Source organism: Diadema antillarum, unplaced genomic scaffold (assembly GCF_040938485.1).
Source record: "Diadema antillarum isolate AM-2024a unplaced genomic scaffold, OU_Dant_1.0 seq00000235_RagTag, whole genome shotgun sequence".
Taxonomy (NCBI): domain Eukaryota; kingdom Metazoa; phylum Echinodermata; class Echinoidea; order Diadematoida; family Diadematidae; genus Diadema; species Diadema antillarum.
Window position 1 is genome coordinate 988,082 of NW_027271284.1, and position 27,963 is coordinate 1,016,044.

At 37.8% G+C, this 27,963-nt stretch overlaps 1 protein-coding gene across 2 annotated transcripts; it reads left to right on the top strand.

Moving 5' to 3' along the window:
- Positions 1–10: 10 nt before the first annotated feature.
- Positions 11–27,963, top strand: LOC139729386 (ubiquitin carboxyl-terminal hydrolase 12-like). 2 transcript variants are annotated; one of them, XM_071640313.1, is made up of 11 exons: positions 11–159; positions 5,547–5,627; positions 9,792–10,005; positions 13,360–13,440; positions 15,861–16,021; positions 16,822–16,898; positions 20,260–20,343; positions 21,530–21,662; positions 23,222–23,286; positions 24,077–24,155; positions 25,572–27,963. In XM_071640313.1, the coding sequence occupies exons 1-11, from the start codon at positions 127–129 to the stop codon at positions 25,674–25,676; spliced, it is 1,113 nt and encodes a 370-aa protein (XP_071496414.1). In that variant the 5' UTR covers positions 11–126; the 3' UTR covers positions 25,677–27,963. The 2 variants fall into 2 exon arrangements, with proteins under 2 accessions (XP_071496414.1, XP_071496415.1); XM_071640314.1 differs by having other exon boundaries at positions 24,089–24,155.

The window sequence follows — 27,963 nt, forward strand, 5'->3', positions numbered from 1 at the left end:
GAACGTGAATGCCAGCTGAAACCATCCCCTCCTACCTACCCAAGAGTCTTCTGATTACGCTTTACAAGAGCATGAGCTTCACTTAAACCCGAATGCGCCAAGGAGTGACGTAGTTTCAACACGTACATGTATTCGTGTTTTTCGTTAGTTTCAAGAATGGTAAGTTTTCGGAGATTCACTTTGCTCGAACCGAGGAATTCAATTCTGTGTGTGCATGCATTCTATTCATGCCGACATACATGGGCTCGCCGTACGTTCGCGATGCAAACTTCAATGTGATGTGACAGTGCAGTGAATGGGATATATGCGGCTCTCACGACACACGAGAGGGCAGGGCTAGCCTAGGGACAGGACAGCACAGGGCATGCACATGCAACAACAACGACCGTTGGCGTTGTCGTTGATAAGATTCAATTATACATTGTAAAGTCATGTAGACTCTCCATGAGCGAAGGGTGGAAATTTGTGTGAGAATGAGCTTGTAAATTGTACTTGTACCATGAGCGAAGGGTGGAAATTTGTGTGAGAATGAGCTTGTAAATTGTACTTGTACCAAAATAACCATTTCTTTACTAACGTGCATGGCCATGGTCCCATTCTCAGCCATGTCGATCAATGTTAATCGTGGAACTATTTCTAACGTTAGACAATACTAAATAGAACCTAATAATTCACATCCCCAGATCCCTGAAATAATTGTATTGTTTGACTAGTTGAATGACTTGACCATCTCTTGTATCTATTAGTTTTGATAGACACTTTTCTTTACAATTAATTACAGTTATGAATTTATACTCTAGATCAATCTACCAACTCTTATTGTTAACAGACCATTAACGTCCGGACACTATCACACTCGCAGCTTCATATCCAAGAAAATAACCAATAACTCACAAGTTCTTCCAGACCAAACAATTTAAAAATTACTTAATAATACAACAACAGTATTGGTGGAGATGAGAATTGGGCTTTTTAACTTTTTGCGAGATACCAAGAAAACACTTATGATACAGTAAAGAGCATACCATTTTAAGAGGAATGAAAGTTTATTTGATGAAAATCGGGTTTGAAATGACTGAAATATCCAAAAACAAAGAAAAACAAAGCAATTGTTATAAAGTGTGGGTCCCACACTTTATTGGAATCGCTCTTTCTTGGATATCTCAGCCATTTCAAAACCAATTTTCATCAGCTAAACGTTGAATTCCTCATAGAATTACACGCTCTTTCATATTTCATAAGAGGTTTCTCATTACCAGGTATCTTGCCAAAAAATGTTAGAAACCTGAATTTAGGTCTCAATGAAAACTGTACAACCCCTTTAATACATGTACTGCAGAGCTCTGCAGAGCTCTTGATCAAAAGATCAGTGTCTGCCAACTGTTTTATCTGTATCTATTGTCTGGGATATGTCCCGTTGAGCTAATTTACATGGAGACTACAACTCTACAGTGTATGTCTGACTTCATGGAATCCCTTCTCAGGAGGAGAACTGTGAAAAAGTTTTAGAAAAAATGTTATAAAATTCCTCTGGACAGATGGATTTTTCTTTCTTAATCACCCACATGAATGTGATAATTGTGATTCACATCAGATGGTCGATCTCAGCTTCGACATTCGATATCATTGCTTTAGTGCAATAATGCATCTGACATAGTCGTGGCCAGTTGAGAGAGAATTTTTGGAAGCATGCGGATTCTTTTGCTTGTAATGTGTGTTTACAGACTGATGTAAATCTACAGCGTAGAAGCAGAAATCAACCATTTCTGTGATTCAGTGTAGTTGAGATTTATGTTAAAGTGCTATGATTACATGTTAGAAGTTATTTTGTGCAATTTTGATGCAGTATGTTCCCACTGAACATGAGATATCCATTTGGATATGAAACTGCATTAGCGCCAGTCTGTAAGGCCGGCGGCACCTGCTGATTGTACACTTATACATAGCTGTGTGAACTGTTCTTATTTGCTAAATATGAAAATTCTTCCCTTCTTTTTTTACTTTTAAAGCACTTGCATTGTTGTATATCTACAATCATGATAATTGTTAAAATAGGTGTGCTTTATTGGGAATTTAGCCAAGAGATGTAAGGGACTTTACATTGAATATATCCTGTCCAGTACATTATTTAAAATGTTCACAAATTCATACAATGAATGATGAGCTAATATTGCAATATGGAGGGTCAACTGTTTCTATTTGTGTCCATGAAATATTAAGTAGAAATCTGGTTGTCAGATGGCAAATATCTTTACAATCATATACAAGCGTTGTAGGGTGCTACATGTCCTGTATGACAAAAACATGGAGCATTTTCAGGGTAGACTTTTTCATGCATTCTGCTTCATGATACATGTACCAGCGTGAAAACAATTTCTCAAGTGTGCTAAACATTTGTTTGCTTTTTTTTTTTTTTGGTCCATTGAATCTACCCATTGTCAGCAACATGTGTAACACTGTCAGCGAAATAAAGAATGTTAGATATTAGGTCCATCCTATTAGACCAAGAGCATAAATTTGATCGTGGTTAAAAATAAAAAATTAAAATTAAAATTGATAAATAGATAAGAAATAGCCCTACTGAGAGAAGTAAACCCTACCTGTTGATCAATTTAATGGTAATGTTACATTAAAGTACAACTTTACATAGTATGTGTACACGCATGTACCCGGTAACTTATTCTTTGGGTTTGATATTGAGCTGACTCATATATATACCACACGTGTGCATAAATTCCAAATTTCCATACGGTTTACCCAATTGTATTCATCTTAGTACCATAGTGTTTGGTTCTGTGCTTTGTCACTGAACTAGGGTGAAAAAGGATGTACACATTTCAATACAATGTAGACTCTCAATATTTGTTAAAATATCTATTCTAGATCAGAAGTTGCAATCTTACAAATTTCATTTGTACAGAGGGAGACAAATTGAAGAAAATTCATGCCCCATATCTTCACCCCTCTGCTTTAGAAATAATTTCACATTGCTTTCAATCTCAGTGTTGATACAGTCATGGTTTTTGGGTAGTTTTCCTGATATTTGAATAGAAAAATACCAGTACCTATCCAACTGAAACACACACAGGATATTGATTAAATGCGTTGGTGAGACTGAGTCATAATTGAAAAAGATAACATGTAACTGTAATGTTTCAAGCTGCTGACAGTATGTACCCACACATGTTAAAATGTGTGTGATATTTTCAAACTAAGCGTGCGTGGTATCATGGTGTGATCAGAAAGCATAGGATTGCTTGTCATTTGTTTGTTTGTTTGTTTGTCTTTTTTTTTTGAGGGGGTTGCATTTTGTTGTGAAATTAGCCATAAATTAAAGTTACACTGAAAGATGAATTGATAATATGAATGCTTTGATTATGGAAACATGTGAGGCTGTACAAAGCAAACAACGGGAAACATACACCATGCAGGCTCTATGCTAGTGACATTGATTGTTGATTGTTGAAAGAGATGAGAAGCTCTGTGCTGTAATTACTTGATATTTCTGATAGGCTACATTCTGCATTTCAAAGTATTTCTTCTTCTTCTTCTTTTTCTTTGTTGATGAGTTTATAAGGCAAGTCACTTTCTAGATAACACACATTTGATCTGACTTTGACACAATTTATAATTCAATGTACATTATCAGTTTGACCTCATTCCATTGTTTTGGCACCAAGATACAATGATGTCATTTCCTGTTTGTATAATGTACGAAGGTTGAACACACAGTTCTGTGTACATTGCTTAGACTGGTGTAAACTGTAAATATACATTTTACACAGGTGTACAGCACAGTATGTAGACAATAGCTAACCAGATATTCATATGGCTTTGAAAGTAAAAATTTCATTCCTGACAAACAGGTATATTTCCAAGGATTGTAGCGGATGACAAATTACTGTAAAACAAGGAATTTTTGCGTGCACTTTAATTTCGCGAATTTCGCGAGCGCCAAGATTCGCGAAATTAAAATGCACGCAAAAGTCCATGTTTACATTATATGCATTAAACGGCAGTGGCACTTCGCAAAAATTTCATGCCGCGAAAAAGGCTGTCGGCTCCAATTCGCGAAAAATTCATGCCGCGAATATATCATGTTTTACAGTATACAAAACGGTATGACAAGCAATTACTTTGGTAAACTAATAGACCTACTGTACAACCCAGGTTCGGTGTGGGTGCTGTTTTTTGTGCTAATGTCTATTGCAACTATAACCGGGGGCTTCAAGCAACTGTAAAACCAGAAATATTTGCGGCATGAAGCTTACATTGTATTATATCTGTTACATGTGCATTTTATTTTTGCGAACCTTGGCTCCTCACGAAATACACACAAAAATTTCTGGATTAGTGTGCCCAACAGTATGCACTGACATAGCAAAGCACCTGACTCATTACGTAACCCACTTAATCACCTTTTCTCTAGACGTTTATTTTATTTTGGAAGCCCTCCTACACTGTAGTTGGGGATGACACCTTTACTTTACAGTACGGTACCTTAAAACCGAATAGGTTTATACAACTTTGACATACAGTTTGTACATGTACTGTAGGTATTTTGTCAAGGGGAGATGGAAGGAGGGAGATACGTGTACAGACTGGATAGTCACCAGTAATTGCTTCTTAGATTTTTTCTTGTTTTGTTTTGTTTTGTTGTTTTGGGGGGGGGGGGTTTGTTTGTTTGTTTGTTTGTTTGTTTGTTTGTTTGTTTTTTGTGTGTTTTTTTGTGTGTGTGTTTGTTTTTTGTTTTTTGTTTTTTTAATGACAGATATGTACATTGTATAGTGACTTGGTGGCAATTTGACTCTGCTGTCCTGGGTGCATGTATTTGAGTGCATTTAGTTTTAATAGCCCTGAGATGGGAGCTCCCACCTCCCAAGTTTAAAGGCTGTATAGCCATGTTTTGCAATCTCTTCCATATATTCTCTTCCATGTACTCATGAGGTTGGCACATCTTTTCAGAAAAAAAATGCACAGATGTAAAACATTGTATTGCGTGCCTCATTTCAATGATTACACTAGATAGTGACAAACTTTTTTTCCCGTTTTATTTGGGGGGATGTGGGTTCTTTTTGAATGTTTGTCTGCATATTTCGGTTGCCTTCAGGCAAAAAGTCCATTTATGAAAAGTATGTGAATAACGTGGTGGAGATTGTGGATACTCATCAGTTAATGACTGACACTTCAATGATCCTGTGTTCATCAGCTACCTCCCCACCCCCCCCCCCCCCAGCACTCACATGTACACACACACACACAATATGCATTGTTGTATTGTATAGGTCTGTACGTTGTAGCTCTAGGCACAATCAAAATGATGATCTCTCTTTTTTTTTTTCTCTCTCTCTCTCTCTTTTGGCTTGACACATCATGTGTGAATGAATTATTATTGAAAAATTCTTGCGCATTCATAAAGCCTGCCATATTTTTATCTCTCTCTCCCCCTCTCCCTCTTTCTCTTCCTTCCATTATCTCCCCCCCCCCTCTTTATTCCTTCCTTTTCACCCCAACCCCACTATCTCCCCCCCCCCCCCCCACCTCAGGGAGCTAATGCATCTGCATTGGAGAAAGAGATAGGGTCGGACCAGTTTCCGCCCAGTGAACACTACTTCGGCCTTGTCAATGTGAGTATACCTTTGTTCTTGTATTTCAATATGCATCAATAGTTGGAAGAGGATATATGAATGCAATGGAAATTTTTCAAGATCGGTTTTACATTTGGATAACGCATGCATACAAGTATACCTCAAGCTGAAATGAGATACCAGTACCAGGAATACAGTGTACATGAACTCTCAAATTTTATCCCGTCCTCGTATTGTATTGGACTTCATGCATTGACTGTTTCACATGTCAGATTAATTTACCAAGCTAAATCTGTATGGTTATTTTTTGGTTATTTTTTTTTCTTTCTCTCTGTTATCACTCTCATCTTAATTCAGAGTAAGTGCTACCATAATAATTCTATGCTTTTCCCCTCACCGAAGTGAAATACAATAGTGTGATTGCATATCGTTGATCTTCTGGGATAGGCATGTACCAGTATGTGGGGTTAGATGGTTTCGCATTAAAACAATTGAGCCATGATTTAGAGAGTCCTGTATCCTTTTTGCTGCACACTTTTTACCCATTTTCTTTTTCTCTCCGTCAAAGCCTAGAATTTGCAGACACTGCTTAATTTTTTTCTCTTTAAAAAGTGTTTTCTGTTTAGTTCACAGAAAAATATCATTTGTGCAACCAGTAATCAGTAATACATGTACAATGCACATATAGATTGAGTGAAAGCAGCAATATCAGCAGAACATATCGATCAGTGAAAGTTTGAGGAAAATTGGACAATCTCTTCAAAAGTCATAAAGTTCGAAAGTTTCTGCACAAACTGCTGGATGAAAAGACTACTACAGCGATATAAGGAAAATAAAATGAGAATTCTTCATATCAAAAGTTCTTTTTTTGAAAAAAAAAAAGAGTGCACATACAGTGTACCCTTGACTTGTTAATTGTGTATGCTAAGGGTGATATTATTTCCTATCTGCCTTCTGAAAGAGGTTTAAGTTAAATCTTCTTTGATTATGTGAGAAAAGTGAAAATATGTTGAATTTGTAGAATATTTTTTATATTCTATGCATGCAACATCACAAGCTGTGATAGTCTTCTCATCTACAAATTGTCCAATTTTCCTTAAAGTTTCAGTAATTTTTTTACTAATGTTGCTATAATATATTAATTCTCTCAATCCATACAATGTGTAAAAAGGTAAACTTGTCGTTTAAATGGATGCATTGTGAATACTCTTCAACCAACGTTTTTCATGGGGGTTTTTTGCACGTGAGAAAAGAAGAGGTTGATATTCATAAACATTTTTTCTAAAAGGCTGGTTTCAGGTTTGTTTTTGACCACTGTACATCATTTTGTGCAATATGAGACTGTCAAGAATGTTTTCTTCTGTGACTCATCCTGAGCAAAGCTGCGGGTAAAGATCTCCCAGTATGAAAATCAATGCCCTGTGATGATGTGCAGTGCACTGTTAAATGTGATATTGTAATATGGAAGAAAAGTCTAGACTCTAGAATGAATACCTGACGGTATGGATGGTGTATTTTTAGACATCAAAGGAGATGATGATTATAATTTTTTTTTTTTCTGAGAATGACTATCTAGAATGAATCAGCCATGTTGTTGGTGGTGGTGATGAGATTCTCACAGTATTAAATTTCACTCTGATTTATCATTTTTTCTTCCCCAAGAGAATACTTCAGCATGTTATTCTTTGAAAAGCATTATGCTATCTGATTAGTGACATAAAAGATGCAATATCAGTTTTCTCAGGAGTTTAGGCTTTCTCCATTATCAGTGGTACATGCAGTACATTCAATCAAGTGACGTGATTATTACATCACTGTACTTGAGCTGGTTGGTAGTTATAGTATGAGTAATTTGCATGAATTTGTTTTTCCTTTCTGTGTTATGGAGGTTTTGTGTTGTTCATTTCCTAATAGAGGGAGATCAGTTTAGAATAGCAATTTTTCAGGTTTCATATCGATGTGTACATTTGGACTACTATTTATTTATTATATGTAATCAATCTGAAGGAAAGAGTAGATCTGGAAACATATAGTTACCTGTACACCTGTAGCATGAGGTATAATACAGTAGTAGTTTTGGACTCCGCTGTGACTACAACCAGTACCAAAGTGAAGTCCTTTTTAGGGCTGACTTTAAGACTTCCTGCAGAATAGCCATTTAAAAGGTTTTTTTTCAACTCTGACTCTGAAAAGGGTAAATATTTGCCCTCTTCAGACTGAGCAACCGTTCTTCATTGCATCGTACATTGTAGTGGATCGACGGCATAAATTTAGATTTAATAATGTTTGCATATTTCATACATGTATGCGATACTATTATGCGCACTTCAGTTTATGTGGATCCTTTGAATCTCTTTATAACTACTGTTCCACACAAACACTTTGACAACCTGCACTACTTGCCAAAATGAATAGGCTCAGGTAATGAATATATTTATGAGCTAAAAGTAGGGCATAGATATAGAGGATCACTTGGAAGTTTACAACCCAAACTTGAGTAAGTTCTACAGTATCAACTGTATGCTTTATGAATCCTGGGAAACATGTAGAACAATATTTGCACTAATGTGCATTTAACCATTCTAGCAACACTGACTTTCAGAAGTAAAACAAGAGAGAGCAATGCAGTTTCAAAAAATAAGATGTGTGGTAATGTTAAACAGATCCATTCAAGGTGAAATGGAAATATATTGTATTGTAAATATTTGATTTACAGTGATGTTCAAAGATTGAATTCCGCATTCCTCAGGATAATCAGATGTTCCATTACAATGGTGTGCATGCATAACAGAATGCTGATTAAGTTTGCAATAGATGTCAACATCTTTAAACTTTGTACAGTGCAGAGTACATAGTGTGTCTGTTGTTTTATTTTTGCATCTTCAAATACAGAAAGAAGAGCATGGTGTGTTGAGGGCATTTTGTTTGTTTGTTTGATTTCAGCAAGATATGACAATTTAAAGATCCATGTTACTCAATGTAGGAATTAGTGCATAAGTGATTGCAATTTGTAGAATGGAATAAGAGTTTACTTTGCAATAAAGATAAAATGGTAGAAATGGCAGTGAATTAAATACATATGATAGGTGGATGTGTAGACTATCATGAAAAACATTTAGAGAAAAAAAATGAAATGAAACATTTAGCGTTCCACAATAAAAATATATATAGTGTTTGAGAAGGCTGTTATGGAAATGTGTGAAGGAAGAACGTACAGTTGTATGAGTGTTTTCATTTTCCACATGGAAGTAATGTCTTCAGTACAAGTTGATTAAGAGGACTGTGAGGTTTACTCCGATTTTGATTCTTTTGTCATGATTAAACAGTAGAAACGGTGGAAGATACACTGTGAAGCATGTTATGGCGTATCATTTTTTATTCTGCTTACATTAATGTAGATTGGCATGTTTATTCCACACCATGGCCTATGTGCATAGGAATCAAGGTGTACCTTCTATAAACTCTGAAACTATTCCCTCCCCCCCCCCCCCCCCTCTCTCTCTCTCTCTCTCTCTTGGAGACAATGGGTTGATTTGTTGTAAGTGTTTAAGGGAAACTTTTTTTTTCCTTCTGGTATCTGAAATACAAATTTGTACATATGTATATGAATGGCCAGTCCTGAGGCAAACTATGGCATTGTCACATTCTTTCTGTCCCACCAATTGCTATTCATGCAGAGACTCCAACTCTCCCGTTTTCGACGGGAGATCTCCCGCCGAAAACCCATTTTTGCAAAATCTCCCGTTCTCCCGCTTGAGATTTAATTTCTCCCGCCCTGGCTCTGTGTCTCCCGTTCGAAAGGATTTCTTACTTATTGCTATTGTACGTTGTATGTTGCAAAAAATAAGCCTTAGATAGCACAAGACTTGGAATTTGTCAACACTGACAAATTAGGTGATCCGATCTTTTCGGAAATCAATGATTTGAGTCCTGATCCAAATAGGCATGACCATACAGGTTTCATCTGTGTTGACGGGACATTGGCCGTGTGATGTTTGGATTCTCATTTAGAAAAGGGAGTCAGACCTGCCCTTGGAGTCTCCCGTTTGCTAGGGGTTTCAGGTGGGAGAATCTCCTGATCAGAAGGTGCTTTGGGTTGGAGTCTCTGTTCATGTTGGCTGCTGAGATGGTTTTGAAATGATGTGAATATAATATTTGCTTGTTCTTCCTCATATTTCCCCATCATCTCTTCTCACCCCAAAGTTTGGCAACACATGCTACTGCAACTCAGTGCTCCAGGCCCTGTACTTCTGCAAGCCGTTCCGGGACCGGGTCCTGGCCTACAAGACGCAGCCAAAGAAGAAGGAGACGCTGCTGACCTGCCTGGCGGACCTCTTCAACAGCATCAACACGCAGAAGAAGAAAGTGGGCGTGGTGGCGCCCAAGAAATTTGTGGCGAGGTTAAAAAAGGAGAATGGTAAGCAGCATGTTTACGAATGTATGCATACCACTATGTGCCAATTTTGTGTGAACCTCGGTAATGACAGGTGTTCCCGACAACCAGAAGACTTGCCCCAAGACTTGCTCGATTTGTTGCCCAGCGTTGCAGCAGCAGATGCTTTGCACACTTCGTTTTAAAGGGGAATAATTTAACCAATATATGTGAATTGAGCAAATACAGAAATAGTAGTAGAACACATCAGTGAAGTTTGATGAATATCGGACAATCCTTTCAAAAGCTTTTTTAAGTTGTGGTACCGCAATCACTGAATAAGGAGACTGAATAATTTGTGATGTCACAGCTGGACAACGACATAAAGAAAATATTAAGAAAATTCCACGAAATTTCATATTTTATGAAAAATACTCATCCCTTTCCCTGACTACTGATATTTGTTGATACATTGTACAGGCAATGATTTTTCCTCATGCCTTTTAAAAGAGATTTTCAAGCCAAGTGCTCTTTCATTAAGCTAGAAAAATGAAAATATGTTGATTTCTCTAAAATGATTTTTTTTTTTTGTATATCATTGTATATGTGACATTATGAATTGTTGCAGTCTTCTTATCCAGCAATGGCTGTACTAAAACTTATATTCATAATTTTTGAACAGGTTGTCCGATTTTCCTCAAATTCATTGATAATGTCTTCTACTATAAATCATTCTGCATTCTCTCAATCCACATTCATATTTGGGTTTCATTCCCCTTTAAGCATTGGATTGTATTCAGTATGAAGCAGGTTGATTGAATAGCTCATTGAAGGAAATCAAAACAAAACATTGCTTTGATGTGACAAGATCAGTAAACCTGTGTAATGCTTGTTTCATTTATTTGTATATTTTTTCATTAAGCTATTGAGCATTATTTTCTGCCGAAATTTGATCACTAGGGCTAGTAGTAGAATTGCAACTTTACTAATACGGTGTACGTACTCTGCAAGTCTGAGACTCAATATCCTGTCCTGGGCAACTGCAGTGCCCACAAATGAGATGAAAGTTTTGTGTCTCACACTGCTTTGGTCTGCCAAAGCTCTTTGAGTTTTCCCAGTGTAGGCTGAAAAACAAATAATGCCACAGGCATCGCATTCCATCAATTTGCAAACCAGAACAAGCCATGGCCTGTTAAGCAGCCTCTGAATGGGAAAGTCAAAGTCTATTTAAAGTAAATATGCACTGTTTCTGTGCTAGACAAACAGTTGCTCTGTGATCATTCGTTTGTATTGATCACTCAAAGAATGAGGGGTAGCAAGTTGAACAAAAAGTGGATCAAATGTCTTCTTTCTGTTGTGTATAATGCTATTTGAAGTCATGTTATGTTTTGAGCAATATCCACCTCCCATCCTTTTTAGTTATTGAAATACAAACTGATTGTATGTACAAAATGTACATAATTGTACATTAAATGTGCAGTGGCCTACAGTCTGATTCAGTGTATTAACACTTCAACTTTTGTCAAGTCTCTTATCTCTTTGATGATTTGTGCTTTGCTCACCATTATTTTGCTTTGCATACAGTGCAGTATGCTGCTATTTCCATAGACTATCAAAGAAAGCAAAGCTAGTTATCAAACTGTCAGAGAAATGTTGTTTTTACTTTACAGTGAGAGGTACAGTGTAAGGTAAATTCTTGATACCCTGAAAGTATGAAGATTCTGTCCATGAATTAAAGAATACAGTGACAGTCTAGTGTTGTGGGAAAGTATGGAACATTTTCTCCTTTTTTTTTTTAATAATGTGGATAGTGCATTACAAACTAATATAGATTTATAATGCTTATAATTCAAGACTAGGCTAGTTAATAGGTGAAAGCCAAAACATTTAGAAAATACACACCATTGTCTGTGAAATCCCTCTCAGTGGCAAGAAAAATGTTTATATTGAATGTGATAATGATTGGCCTTGACATAATACGCTGATGCACATCCTCAAGTGGACACAATTGCTGGTTAGGTCGTACATTTTACCTGCCAGATACAACGTGTATGTAGCAAGAAGGCAGTGTATGGGTGAATGATGGCTTGTTTTGTGTCCATGTTAATTACTGGTAATCGTGTGGGACCAGTGGCGTAAATTGTGTGATTCTTCGTGCGGATAGGCTTCAAATCTGGATAATTATGCTGGTACCAGAGTTACGATTGTAGAATTAAATAATCTCCATTGCGTGAAGGTGCAAATGTAATATTATCTCTGGTCTTGTACCGTAGCCAGACCGTGCCCCAAGATGAGGGTAAAAAATCAGCACTTGAGTTTTATCTTTCTCTTTTCTCTCTCTTTGGCATGAAATTCTTACCAGGTGGTGCTCGAGTGGAGAAGAAGAAGAAAAAAAAAAAGAAAACCAACAAGAATCAGTCTTTGATAATAATTGTTGTGTTACATGGCATAGATGTAAACTGGTGTTGGTGAGAACATAGATGGTGTGGTCACACTGTGCAAAATTACACGTTCGAGGTAGTTTCACTGCCCGGTATTTTGCTTCACATAGTTTGGGCAGTGTGACCACAAACTTCTTGAGAAGTAACCAGAAAAACTTCCTGCTAAACTTCCTTCGTGCATTTGGGAAATTCCTCACTTCTCGCAAAACTATGTGCAGTTTTATGTAGTATTGGACCACGCAGAGCTGAAACTTCAAGAAGTTTTGAAGTGATAATATATCCATTCGTGTTGTGTGCACACATTGTGCTTTCTTTTGCATGCTGTTACACATTTGTATTTTTTTTTAATATTCAAGGGGGGGGGGCTTTTTCATACCATAACTAGGGTAGTTTCAATCACTGAAACTACACACAGTCTTGTTGGTAGTGTGACCACCTCAAATTTCTGGAAGTTAGCAGAAAGCAAACTATGCATAATTTCATGTACAGCTGTAGTGTGTCTGCGGCTAATGAGTGTTCCGTTTGTAGAGTTAGAATAGTGAAATGGTTTCGAGGGACATTATAAGTCCTGAGATCAGGTCAGTGGACTGAAAACCTCCCAGAAAGAGCATTTCAAACCCTTAGGATACACCATTCTGTATTACAAAAAGTCACCAATTTATATTTTTTCATCAAGAACAAAAGAAAATCTGACCTGTTCTTCATGTGTATGAAAATAGCAAATATGTTTTTGCATGTCCTTCTCAACAGATAAGTTCCATCTGTTCCCAATACTTGAGAAAAATAGAAATTAATGAAATTTTGTTTACAAGACAGACAAAGAGCTGCTCAACACTGAGATCACATGTGGACATTGTACCTGTTGGTTGTGTTTTCCTAGCTCCCACAAGTTAGGGATTGCAACTGTGGAATCCTCATCCTTCATGCTACATACCCTTTCTTTTTGTTTCTTTTGCAGAAGTGTTCGATAACTACATGCAGCAAGATGCTCACGAGTTCCTCATCTACCTGCTCAACACGATAGCAGACCTCTTACAAGGTGAGATACCGTGTATGCGCTGTGTATAAAACATCTAAAACTGGTAGGAAGATCGGTATGTCAGGATGTACACTTGTGTTCATGAGCTTCACAACTGCATTGGTGGAGCTGAATACGTACAAAGCGAGAATGTTAATTCAAAATTCAAGATAATTTATTGTCAATTAAAATTTATACACAAAATTTGTTTTTGGACATCTAACAATTGTGCAGAGTGCATAGGTGTTACTATCAGGACAGTATGATACTGTATGCGCCATATATTTCGGGGGGTATCCCGTATTCTGCAAATTTTGCGAGTCGTGTGCTATTTGCAAATTTAACATCACACAAAAATACTAACTCTGATCCTAACATGAATGCAACATGAACATACAATGTACATTTCTTCATTCATGACTATATTCCATGATAGCCGGTTAAACCACTCGTGAAATTGTTGGGAATCCCGATTTGTGAAAAATTTGACCCGATACATATATGGCATACTCTGTATTAACCTTCATCTGGTATTGACGGAAATGATGAACACAGTGGGGATGTACCAATCTTTCCGATGTCTTTAGAATTGTTCCCTGATATCCAGTCCACTCACCAATATAAAAAGCAGTTTTGCACAGTGCCATGAATATCATTTCAAGAAAATATAATCTCTGTATTCTGAACTTGGTCTTCTTCTCCCCTTTCTCTATTTTCTTTTTCTTCTTTTTCTTCCCAATCTCCCTTCTTCGTCCATGAAGATATGGTTGTATTAGGAGATAGGATAACCCCAGGAAGTAGTCAGACATACAATAAGTAGGCTTACAATAGAGTAAGAACACTTAGGCTAGGATCAAGCTATATCTGTCATTTTGTACTGCTACGTTGGGAAAAGAGTGACACATTTCTTCCCCCCCCCCCCCAGTTGTAAATTCCCGAAGTTGCTGTCATCTGATTTCACATTCATTATTTTGTGAATTTCAACGTATGATTGAAAATTACCTGACGTAAGAACTCATCCCCCCCCCCCCCCACTCCTCACAAGCACTCAACCCAACCCAAATGCAATGCATTACACCTAACACTAATAGACCTTTTCCACAGTGTACTGTACATACAAAGAGCTGAAAGAATTTTTAAAAAGAGTCTTATATGTCTGCACAGTGCCACAAATGGCTCTCGTAAATCATGTTTTTAACTATTGAATCTTTAACTTGATGGCAGCATGAATACATGTATCAGTAATTTGTTTGTGGTTGTCTGGCCCAGCGAACCGTGAGAATTCTGTTTCGCACCACGGTGCTGCACAAAGACTGCATTTTATGTGATGTGGTCTTTATGAGACAAGAAGCGTATTGTTGGCATGAATCTGTACAGACGGAGTTTGGAAGAAAAAAAAAACCACTGAAGCACAAATCATTTCTTTGATGCATCAAAATACACTCGAATACTATCTGTTTTTTAATGAGTGCAGTGCTACGGGGTAACTATAGTGTGGTCTACATGGAGTTTGTAGCATGGAGGTTGGCCTAACACTGCGTGATGATGTTAAATGCTACCACCCTAAACCCCCCCCCCCCCAAAAAAAAAAAATAAAAATAATAATAATAATAATAATACTAATAATAGTAATAATAGAATAGAAAATGTAAGGACTGTCAAATTAAATGATTATTCCATTTACACTACAGGTAGCTCTATCCTCCAATTTCAGTCTAGCTGTTGTTGCATTATTTGGTTGTATCTTATTCCAGGTAGAATTAAAGGATTAGCAACTCTGATATGCCTGTTAACAAGATTGGACACATTATAACTGCATCTTAACTTCCTAATGCCTTGTCCCATATTGTTGATTGTGTTTTATTTATTTTGTACCCGGTATATGATGCGAATTTTGCAAGTTGTGAATAAAGAGGTGACATGACATTTACACCTGTGACAATTGCCACGGTCTTTTTCTCCAAGGACTTAGGGTTAGGGTAATGGTTGTGATAGGGTTTTAGGGTTTAGTTTGATGTGAGGATTAAGGTTAGGGTTATGTTTGTGGGGAGAATTTATGTTTGGCTTAGCGTGCAACTATTTCAGGGGAGCAATTGTTGCTGGAGCAAATGTCATGGTAACCGAATACGAATACTCAGTGTGGTATGAAAACAAAAATAACTGCATAATTTTGCTATCTACCAAGGAGAACTGATTTTAGAGTATTTTAACTGAAACTTCAGTGGCACTTCAGACTAGTGTCTATGAAAACACACACACACATGCACATCCACACACACACAGTCAATCATTTTTTGTAAGTTTGCATTTGTTTTGTGTTCTGTAATGATTGTATTCATGCGTACCTTTTCAAGGGTAGAGAATATTAGGTGTTTTGTTATGCTTTTTGTTGTTAGTCATTTTAGTGTTGTTACACCGTATGGCATTTGTTATCTCCACAGCTGAGAGAAAAGCTGAGAAGTTGGCAGGGAAGGGCAAGCCGGGCACTCCCAACGGCATGATCAATGGCAACAACAACGACACCAAATCGGACCCGACCTGGATCCACGAGATATTCCAGGGGACGCTGACGAACGAGACGAGATGTCTATGCTGTGAGGGGGTGAGTTTGTTACCGCCGATTGTAGACCACCGGGACATGTGTCGTACATGTTTGCCAGTTTCACGGCAACTTTTTTTAGGCCTCCAGAGACGTCTAGATACTGATTTTGTTCATGTGCAACAGCAGACATAGATGTCAAATATCCTGGCAGGTTTCCTTGAATCTGTTCTTTGAGCGTCCTACACGTGTATGCAATTCCTCCAGAAACTAACCCATAATTGAAGTTAGACAAAAACCAATCTGTAACAATGCCAGGGTCCCACGTGAAGGCCCTTGAGATACCATTGTGATTGGAACGGTTACCTTATCGGCAATCGTGAACTACACTTTGGGAAGATCTCTTTTTATCCTCAAGCAGAGCAGAGTCAGGGTTCTACGGGTGTAACCACCATTTGTTAATATTGGGTTCCCCCTGTCGTGCAATCTGCTACGCATGCCATGATCGACCATTTGTAGCTGATCGTAGAATTTTTTGTTTAAGTGTCTATGACAATTTGCCCCATGATTGAAACTGTGGTCTTAATCGTTGAGTAATGTGGTGATCTCATCAGATTTTGAGGCCAGTCATGGCAATCACTTTGATCTTAATAGACAATTTCTGAACCATCCAAAAGTTTTCTCAAACAAAACAGAACTTCCACAATCAGCTACTAATGGCCAATTGTGGCACGCATTGCGGATTGCACGGCAGTGGGAACCTAGCATAATGCGTCTAGTTTCATCCTACAGAAACATCCTGTATCTCAAATTGCTTTCTTCTTTAACATTCATTCAAGTCGTGTCTGGTTTTTATTCACCAGGTCAGCAGCAAAGATGAGGATTTCCTAGACTTGTCTGTGGATGTAGAGCAGAACACATCAATTACGCACTGCTTAAGGTGAGGAATATCATTTATTGCAGAATCTGAGATTCTGTGCAATTACAAGGCATTTGTTTTCACTCTCTTGCAGTTGGATTATGATACTCATGTGCTTTCATTTGCAGTGCACAAAGTATGAAATACAGGCCTAGTTTAGAAAGAAAGAAGAACCTTCTGTCTAACTTTTTTTTATGGGAAGCATTATGTGAAAAGTGCTGATTTTACTGTGGTGGGGTTTTTTGAAGTACTGTAAAAATGATTAATATTGACTTCAAATGAAGAAAAAAAATAAATGCAAACTTTGCTTTTATGTTTGAATGGTAGAGTAAATACTTCTTGTTTTTGCAAGGACTGAAATGAAGAGCTAAAAAACACCTCAATTAGAGGTAAAAATAAGGAAGAAACAAAATTCTCATGTGGAAGAATGAAGAGACTTTCAAGATGAGTTCAGCTATTTAGTGACAAATGCACATCGGCAATGTCAGGCAACTGGTGTGTCATCAGACTTTGTATCATGCCTTCACAAAGGAAAATAAAAATTCTGTCGTAGAACATTTCCTATGAATGAATGCATTCGTATCAGCATGGTATATTTGAGAAAAACTTGGCAAAATCAGGTCGATATCAAGATTAAGCTATGACATTTAAAAGCTAGTATTAAAATCATGTCATGTTACAGTACATCGTTTTGTAGAACTGCTGTATGTAAAAGTGGTTCACAAGGCACAAGGAAGTTTTCATGAAAGTGAATAGAAACTGAAATTGTTTACTGTCATTGTGAGTGACAGCGCAGTATTTTAGACATTACTTGAAGAATGCCAAGGAGGTCGTGTTTTGTGTAATGACAAAGATAAATGGATGAATAAAGGGTAAACTTAGTGTCGTTTTGTATACACCATAGACTAGCATAGTGTTAAAGGCTTCACAGCGTTCAGTTGACGTAAGGTGAAGACCCTCTTGGTAGCTTTTGTGTCAATGTGTGTTAAATTGTTGTGACGAAAGAAAAACAAATGAAGGAAAAAATATAACGGCCCTTTTCTCTATATTTGAGGTGGGGAAAATTGACTTGTAGTCTTGTATATGGAAGGATGAATGGTTGTTCCTGGGGTATGTGTGAATGCAAACTTCTTCTTCATAATTCCCCCACCCCCCCCCCCCCCCCCCCCCCACTTGAAAAGTGACCACTTTCGTATTTATCCCTGTCTGAAAGTGTGTCTCATGTACACAAAACACTTGGGCAATCCCGATGCCAGAGAAAAGGTTTCACCCCCAGCTTATTAAGGGGGAATTCCAGATGATTTTCATAATTTCACATCATGTAGTACATAAATTGACAGCTCCGTGTATAGATTTGTGGAATTTATTGTGGTCCTTGAGCAGAGGAACCAATAATCCGTTAAAAACCCAAGTCAGATTATACTGAAAAAGGATGATGACATAGGAGGCTCACATATTACAGAAATGTAGCCATTTAATTCCATTACAGTGTCACTTGCTTATCAAGTTTACCTGTGTAGAATTTATGCGTACCTTCTTCTTTTGTTCTGTTTCCTTGAGCCCCAACTCAAGCATTCTTAGGGTGAGGCTGCCATGTCATTATCCTTGTTCATTGCAATTTGTTATAAATTTTGAATACATTCTCATTCCTCATCCCAATCACTATAAATTCTGAAACTCCGTACCCAGTATAACCAATTTACAAGCTGTTCATTTAAATGTAAAAGTCTGAAAATCATCCGGAGGTCTCCTTTAACCCACTGAGGACGAGTCCCGAGTATGCTCGGGCAAGTGTCTATGAGAAATATGTGTTGTAGCAAAATCAAACCGTCCTCAACGGGTTAAAGTTTTGATTATGTATGTACAATGCTCACTACTTTCTGATCCCCTTGTGTCGAGGGATGGCTTGGAGATGTGGCAGTTGTCAGTGACCCACAGATAATATATTAGTAACCATGCACTGCGGATTCGTGGGATCAATTTCACGCCTTTGTGGTGCCATTGTCACATGTTTCCTTAATTTCATGTCCTTGTTGGCGAGACTCCAGCCAGCCAGGAGACAAGCTTGCTAATTACACAACTGGACTTCCTACATTAAGAGAGATCCTTCCTGCCTGCTCAATGTGACCATAGATCATTTGAATTAATAAAGAACAGAAAGAGATAGATGGATAGAAAGATAGATAGATGGATGGATAAACAGATAGATTGATAAACTTGTTGGTAGATAGATAGATAGATAGATTGAATGATAGATTAAAGGGTGTGTACAGTTCTGGTCGAGGTGAGGATTTAGCCTTTAACTTTTTTCTAGATATTCAGAAACCACTCTATGAGATGTCAAAGAGCATGCAATTGTAAGGGGTATCAAAAGTTTATTTGATGAAAATCGGTTTTGAAATGGCTGAGATATCCAAAAACAAGGTGAAACAAAGAGATCCTAATAAAAGGCTTGGCCTGTAGTCTTTTATTATTATCACTTTTTTTGATATCTCAGCCATTTGAAAACCAATTTTCATCACATAAATGTTGAATCCTTCTTGAAATTACATGCTCTTTCATATTTCATAAGAGGTTTCTCATTATCTCACTTAGGAATGTAAAAAACATGAATCCCCACCTCAACCACTTACTGTGCAGCCCCTTTAATTGGTAGATACATAAATGGATAGATGAATGTATAGCTAGATAGATAGATAGATAGATTGAATGATAGATTGATTGGTAGATAGATAGATAGATTGAGGAATGTGTGGATAGATAGATAGGTAGATGAATAAATAAAAATAAGGCCTACAGATATATAAATGTGTGTGTGTGTGTGTGTGTGTGTACTTCTTTTATGTTAGAATCACTTGCATGCGTGCTCAGTGCTGTAGGAATTGTCCTATACTGATCTAGTTAGGACAAAGATTAGTCCAGGATGGTAAAGTGTAATCTAACTGGGCAGGAATAAGTCGAGTGTTGCTGTTCTCCACAGGATGTGGCATTGAGTTTTCAGAGGAAGTGGAAGAGCGCCCTCTGTAGACCACTGATTCTTGGCTGGTGCACATGAATTTGAAGTTTATCCAAGAGCTATCAATATAGATGAAATTGTATTGCTTCTATCCTAAGGAAAAGAAGGAGGGAAGAGTGGTTTTAGTTAGTGATAAAGATAGCAAAATTTGAAGCACAAATGTAAATTGAGTTTGTTATTTTAGTGTATCAGTTATCATTTCTTTACGTGAGTGTACACTGATTCCATCAGCCATATACAGCTGTACAGTGCTGATTTGTCTACTATGGTGTATATTGATTGATTTTGCATTTCATTCATGGCGTAATTAGCTTTTGATTTAATACTTCATGATGTGTTTTTGTGTTTCCTTTTGTTGTACTACAGGGGTTTCAGCAATACAGAGACACTGTGCCATGAATACAAATACTACTGTGAGACGTGTTGTAGCAAACAAGAAGCACAGAAAAGGTAAGAATAACAAAGTCTTGCCATCTTCCTTCATCTTTTTTCCTCTCCTTTTTGAGGCCTATATCCAAGTATTTTTATGTTGAATATGAATTGGTGATGGTAATGGAAAAGTCGTTAATAAAACAAAATGTATGTGTGTGTGTTTTATTTTTAATATGTCAAAATGATTAAATCTTGTAGAAAATGTGAATGACAAAGCTAAAAAGAATGTGAATGTTAGTGGGACAAGGGCTGAGAGAAACCCTGGTAGTGCTGGATTTGTCTAGGGAAAGAGGGAAATGATATTGAAAAGTAATGAAAGTGAAATTCTTTAAATCTACTTGGCAGGGTAGTGTGTGATACAGCTTGCTGCTACCCTCTGTACTCTATACCAATCTGGTCTGATATTTCCTCTCATATTACCTTCTGATAGTTCTGTATTAGAACTTCTCTGCAAGCATGCTGGACAGCAAACTGCTTTGCAAAATTTTTCTCAGGGAATTTTTTTTTTTTTTTTTTGGGGGGGGTGGGGGGCAAAAATGATTTTTACTTTCTTGCCAAAAAGACAAACAAACACAGAGAAGATCTTGCCAAAAAGTTTGATATTGTGATTTTGTCATTTGCAGTTAACGTAACTGGCATAATTTTTATCTGATGTAAACTGTCTTATGATTATCACATGGAAGTGAAGCTGTGCCTGTCTTCTTTTGGCAGTTTTCTCAAATATTGGTTTATCACAAAAAAAAAGTGTAACTGGGAAAGTGTTACTCATAAACTTGTCTTTCACTTGACAGCATCAATAAGAATATTTGTCAGATTGGACTAATTTAGATACCAAGTGTACATGTCTTTTGTAGGGATGATTTTGATATTTATAATTGACACAATTTTCCAATGTTTATTGAAACACAGTATCTGTGACGCCACATTCGTCTGACTCTTGTGGTACGCCATCACAAAGGAATTATGTAACTCCTGTTAGCATAGCAAAGAACACAGATAGACATTCGCAAGTTATCCAGTTGGATTTAGCCTCATCTGAATCAGAAGCAAACGAAAAAAGCAAAACAAAGAAAAGAAAAATAAAGACAGGCAAGCAAACATACAAACAAATAAACCTCTTAGAAATCAGTAATGGACTGTGGGAACGATGTACACGATTGCACTAACTGACAGCATTCTTCGCCGTCTACTCTCCCCGTTTCAGGATGCAGGTGAAGAAGCTTCCACAACTGCTGGCTCTCCACCTAAAGCGCTTCAAGTACATGGAGCAGTCACACAGATACACCAAGCTTTCCTACCGAGTCGTGTTTCCCCTCGAACTAAGACTAATGAACACGGTAAGTACAATATTTTGTACCTTGGGGAACTTGCGTGATGGTGCTGCCTCAGCCATCCCAGATGAATTTGAGTTTAGTTTGATTTGGTGGGGTCATTGAGTAGCTTGCTGTACAATTGACAATCGCTAATCCTAGTTTTGGAAGTCATTATCAATGTGTAGAGTAGTCCACACACTATTTGAAACTCTACTTGAATTATTTCTCTTCAATTGTCAGAATAATACTAATTGTTCAGAAAACCAAACTGTTATGCAAGAACCTGTGACCAAGATTGTATTTGAAAAGATTTTAATAGTAATTCATAATTGTGTGTGTGTGTGTGTGTGTGTGTGTGTGTGTGTTGTACTGGTTTTTTTTTATTATTTCTTTGTGTACAATATATTTGTTCTTGGAAAACATAGCATTATCATTGTAACTGGCTGGTAACATACATCATAAGCTCTTGCTGAAATCAAAAGTTTCAAGACTCATTCAAATTACAAGTGTAGCCTGGCTATCTGTTTTGTGTGTTGATAATGATACTTGAGAGAAATCAATCACAAAGTACCATTACTTAAAGGGATGGTATAGCTTTGGTTGAGGTGGGGCTTCAAATTTTGTTTTGGGGTGGTTTTGTTTTTTTTGTGAGATAATGAGAAACTACTTTATGAAGTATGAAAGAGCATACGATTTTAAGAGGAATTCAAAGGTTATTTGATGAAAATCAGTTTTGAAATGGCTGCGATATCCAAAAACAAAGTGGTCCTTATATAGGACAACGACCAAAAACTATACCATCCCTTTAGATATGGTCTTTGAGCCCGTTGTGCCATATCATATATTGAACCACGAACTATGCAGTTTTAAGACGAGAAAACTCACTCCCACTACCACCCTCTTCCTGGTAAAAGGTGTCCTCCAGGTTTTCCTTCTCACTCCCGAGTGTAAGCAAGGTGGTCCATTTCGTCGTCTGGGAACTCGTTCAAGAGCTCCGAATCTGATCCTGCACACACAGTCTCATTTCATGTCACTTAGCAAGACCGCAAAATGGAAGATTTATTCTGCTCTAGTTCTCCCAGGCTTTGATGTGATGTGAATGTGAGTGTGCGGAGGTATCCCTTTGCACTGTTCCCTAGTGATCAAAGTGCCCTACAGTGCATTATTACCCTGGTCAATGAAATCTAACTCGCATCCAAATTGGGGGAGGGGGGGAGGCGGGATGTAGAGGGGCAAGGGGGCAGGGGCACTCCAGTTGGGGAGCCACTATATGCTGCTGTACACTAAATAGATCCAGCCACCATATGTTCAGCTGCCAGTTTGAGGGGCCAGTTGTTGTACACGTGAGCGAAGGGAAGCGTCATATATAATGTGTCATGCTCAAATGTCTCGCTAAATGGATAACGGCTGAAACTCTATAATGGTTGTCTGTAGCCAGAGGCCAGGATACCGTCCTTAAAAGAGCCGTGTAAGGCATCCTCCTACGTGCAACATACACCGGGAAGAGCTCATACAAATCTAGCAGCATTGCTTGGAGGTGAAGGATGTAGAGTAATGCTTCTAACTTTCATTCTCTCCCCCAGAGTGATGACGCCGAGGCACCGGACAAGCTGTACGACCTGGTGTCTGTCGTAGTGCACTGTGGCAGGTAGGACACGATTACAAACTACCTAGTTTCCAACACAGCAAGCTCAATTGAGAATAGCGCCTCCTGCAATTGTACTTGATGTTTGTGCAGCTCAAGCGTTTGTACAAGTGTTTGTTGTAAAAACCAGAAACAAAATACATAAAGCCAGCGGCAGTCAGTGTGGTTAGATTAGAAGACTGTTTCGAGAGAAGCTTTCCCCCGGGTCCTACATTCGTAGAATGTTACTGATACGTGAAGCCAAAATGTCTCAAACTAGAGTGTGTGACAAACACTTAGCTGTACTTATGTGTTTGGAGAAAATAGTGTATCATGTTTGTGCTGCATCATTTAAAAGGGGCAAGGGGCAAGGATGTATTTCCACTCAACATGGCAATCGCCCTTTTATTTATTTTTTTCTTCTGTTGCTTTACATGCTTCAGAATCTGAAATGCATCAGCAGGGGTAAAAAGCTTTAGACATCTCTGTTAGATCTGCATCAGATTTTATTTTAGTAGTCTTATGTTGTCTAGACTGGGACTGTTTTCCGGCAAATAGTGGAAGAGGCACTACAGCACATAAATAGAAACCCCAAGGGATATTGCAAAAGAAAACAACAAACAGACAAAAACTTGGCAAAACATTGTATGCATTGTGATAGCTTTGAGTCTAGACTACAATCAAGGTTAAATAAATGCTACGATTATTGTTATCATAGTCAGTGTTTGCAGAGTGAGATGTAATTCCTACCAGAACCAAAATTGATGTGGTAGATGATGAATATATAATTATCCTCCTTTTCTTTTCCCAACAGTGGTCCTAATAGGGGTCATTACATCACAATAGTCAAGAGCTTTGGGTTCTGGCTCCTCTTTGATGACGATATGGTGGAGGTGAGTTCAACTTTGCAGCATTAGTAGACATCTTTAGGAAAAGGTTGAATTGAAGGCATTATTCACCATTTGCAGATGAAACAGAATCCCATTTTTAGTGCTTCAAAATAGTTCTGAAATATGAGTTAGGGATAGAAACAACCAGTGTGAAAATATTAATTAGTATAATCAATGTTAAGTATTGTTAAATATACCAAATGTGAACAATAGTTATAATAAAACTGTTTCTAGACTAAACTGTCTACAGTTACGGTTTATTGAGAAAAATAGTGATATCTTCTTTCCATATTTTAGGCTTTATAGTGAAGTTTTATAAGGTGGGATGTTTTGTGATAGAATATAGCCTACACATATGCATCAAATGTAATATCTCGAACATTTTTTAAATCACTGCTCCCAATGGTAAACAGTACCTTTCCCTTCAAAGCCAAGGGCATGACCATTATGTGCAAAAGCAATATGATATTCTGAGAATGCGGTCATAAAGCAGGGTAAAGGGGAAACACTCTCATAGAGTATGTTCTCTCCCTTTGAGAAAAAAAAAACAGAGAAGAAGACCTGAAAAATTGAACTGTGATGGCAGAGCAACATAGATGCCCAACGTTACGTCCAACCACAGAGTTGTGAAGATTAACGAGGAACAAGTTTGTGCGTATTAGATGGCGAAGCGGACTGTTACATTACAAGTCCATTGTTCATCAGTGTCATAATCAGTTGTCTTCAGTTGATATAATAGTTCATTGACTCTACAAATGCCAATTTCTAACCACAGTCTACATGATAGATCAAGATGAATTTCAGAGTGGCAGCTTGGGACTGAGAAAAAGATAACCATGACACCCCCCCACCACCCCCATTGCAAAATACAAATACTTATAGTTGTATTTCTTGAGGTGGCGCATCATTGGTAGTTGGTGGCTGAGACTTACATAGCAAAAAGAAAATGGTAGACAAACACACAGAAAAGATGACTGTGATTTCACCTCAGCATGACTCTATACTTTTCCTGTGGATTTTAAGTGTTCAGGAATCCAACTCCTTTCGAGCAATGACTTTCTATGCATGGAGATGTATTCTTTTACATTCTTCCAGAACAGTTCGTCTACTCCATTATTCAAACTACATGAAGGGCAGAAAGTAGAATTTGTTTTGTTCTACCGTGCAAGAAGAAGATACCTTTTGTGGGAATGATATGCTTTAAATATTAGCAAGATGTTGGATATTTAATTTGCAGTAAATTGTCATTTTCTTTTGGGGGGAGGGATTTGTTAAAAGTAAAAATATAATGATATGCAGCAAATTGCTGTCATGTATTTATCGTGGCTTAACTGATATGTGTACATTTATCTCCACTTTTTGCACTTCTATATATTCTTACATATGTGTGTTTATAATTGTTTGTTTGCCCTACAACAGAAAATTGAGGTCTCCAGCATAGAAGAATTCTACGGACTTGCCACGGAGGTGCAAAAGAACTCAGATTCTGGTTACATTCTGTTCTACCAAGCGAGGGAGTTGTAGAGGAATTCTGACCAGACCGGCCTGTCATGTGATGGCATTCATTAGAACACAGACAATCGTCAAACAGACTTGTTCAGAATATCTCAGTCGTCGTCACCCTTCGGTTTGATATTCTTCGGCATGTCGTGGCATCGTCTGATCCTTCTTCTCGACATCCCGAGAGTCACTCATCATCAGCGGTCTCTTTCTGCAGTCTCGGTCACCGTCTCCCTGGGCTGCCGTTCTGTCAAATGTGCCATTGCCCAAATAGATGTCTGACATGCATCAGGATCACCAAACTAGTTACAAAAGAATCAAGTACAATGGACAACATATTGATGCTTCAGAGGTTACTCATTGACCCGTTCACAGTTTTTAGCACTGAAAACAAATTTCTTTCTCATTCTTGCGTTAGTTTGGAGAGCTATTTCACGGAATGGAGAAGTATTCATATGTGATCTTGTAATCCTCAGCTGATGCAATGCTCTCATCAATATTTTAAGAAGCGTTGAAATGTTCATATTGCACTATTACACTGCAAGTTTACTCAAAATTTTACAAAATACAGTGTAGTTATGGTGATGCAGACCGGACAAGCAATGAAGAATAGCCAAGAGGTCTCTCGATCTTGTTTGTTTGTTTGTAACGTGGCAAATAATTTCTACGCAGTGACCTCTCGCGTGGATCAAGAAGTGATACAAAGATGTGGAAATGCATTAATGAATCTAAGAATTCAAAAGACCCCTTTATGACTGCCCAGCATTTGACTACAACAGAGCTTAATGAAATTGTTGATAGTATTTCACTCCTTGTCGATCCTCCCTCAAAGTTCAGCAGGTAGTGCTGTCTCCCCCGTTAGAACGAAACTTGTTAGTACACTCAAGAAACCTCATACGCTGCACCCTTCTTCCTTTTGATCCCGTGCCAGTACTCACCCCTGGCCACTGTCTCTGCAGAAAGAAAGTTTGCAATATACGACATGCAGATGCATCCCTCGGCAAAACTTGTCCACAATGGTTCCAGTAATTCAGATATTGCAGGCTTGATGCGCCGGCCATATTGTTGTGCACGTGGCACTCGTATGCCTGTGGCGCGAAAGAGGTCTGAGCTGTTGAGACTAATACCTCGTTAACTTATGGAAATGACACATGACTGAGCAGGATGTGAGTTTTGTGTAGAGAGCACTTTGTACATGAGGTGTCAGGTTGTACAGAATCACTGTCTGACTAGTCTGTATATATAGACCCAACAGTGTTTTTTTTTTCCTTTTTTTTTCAGCCATTTTAGAGATTGGGGAGTTTAAAAAGAATGAGGTATCAAGAATATAAATATTGTACATATCTTGTAAATCACAGAACTATTTTGTAGTAAAATGCAAGAGAAATATAATGAAATAGAGTGAGAGGAGATCCACAAAAAGGTATTATTCATCTTGTTTTCTTTTCTCTTCTCTTTTATTGTCCAACTTGTGTCATGGTGGCAGAATGTTGTAGACACAAATTTGTACATCAGAGTAGGTTGCTATATATTTTCTCTGATTATGTTTATTCAGCAATGCATGCTATTTCTGTAGCATTACTTGAGCATATTATTTCAATTACAGAAAAAAAAACCCTCACACCAAATGATGAATATGCAACTAGAAAAGTCTAAAGGTAAAGATAGTGAATTACATAATATATGTTTTCTGTTTTGTCTGCTGTTTATAGTCACATAGTGGCAAAGACATTACAAAGAAAATGTGATTTGTTTGTTTTTGTTTGCAAGTGGCAGCATAGTGGTGATGAATGGGTATTTATTCAAACCAAAAAATATAAAAAGAAATTTGCTCTTTCTTTCTTTTCTCTTTTTCTTCTCTTCTTTTTATTGTTTTTATTTTAACATTACTGTGTGGTGTTGCACAGTCAGTGATGATGATGTATGTAATCTCTTTGAGCTCTTCAGGTATCCCCCAAGTAGATTAGAGAGAGAAAAACCTTGTCTTTTAGTGCAATCATAGTACAAGAATGCAGTAATGTGAGAGAGGGAGAGAAAGGACGAGCCAAGCAGAGAGGGCAAGACTCCAGTACAGTGTCACTTGTAGCATACAGGGAGTGCAGTAAAAGCGAATGTACAGCAGGCATTCTTTGATATGGGGATGAGGAATATGCGTGCCGCTTCAAGGATCTTTAGATTCTGTCTGATCATTCACCACAGAGCCATTACTTCATGGGATGATGCTAAACATTATTTTCACATACAGTCAAACCTGCCATAGCAGCCACCTGTCTGTAGTGGCCACCTCACATAGGCGGCCACTAAAAATCTC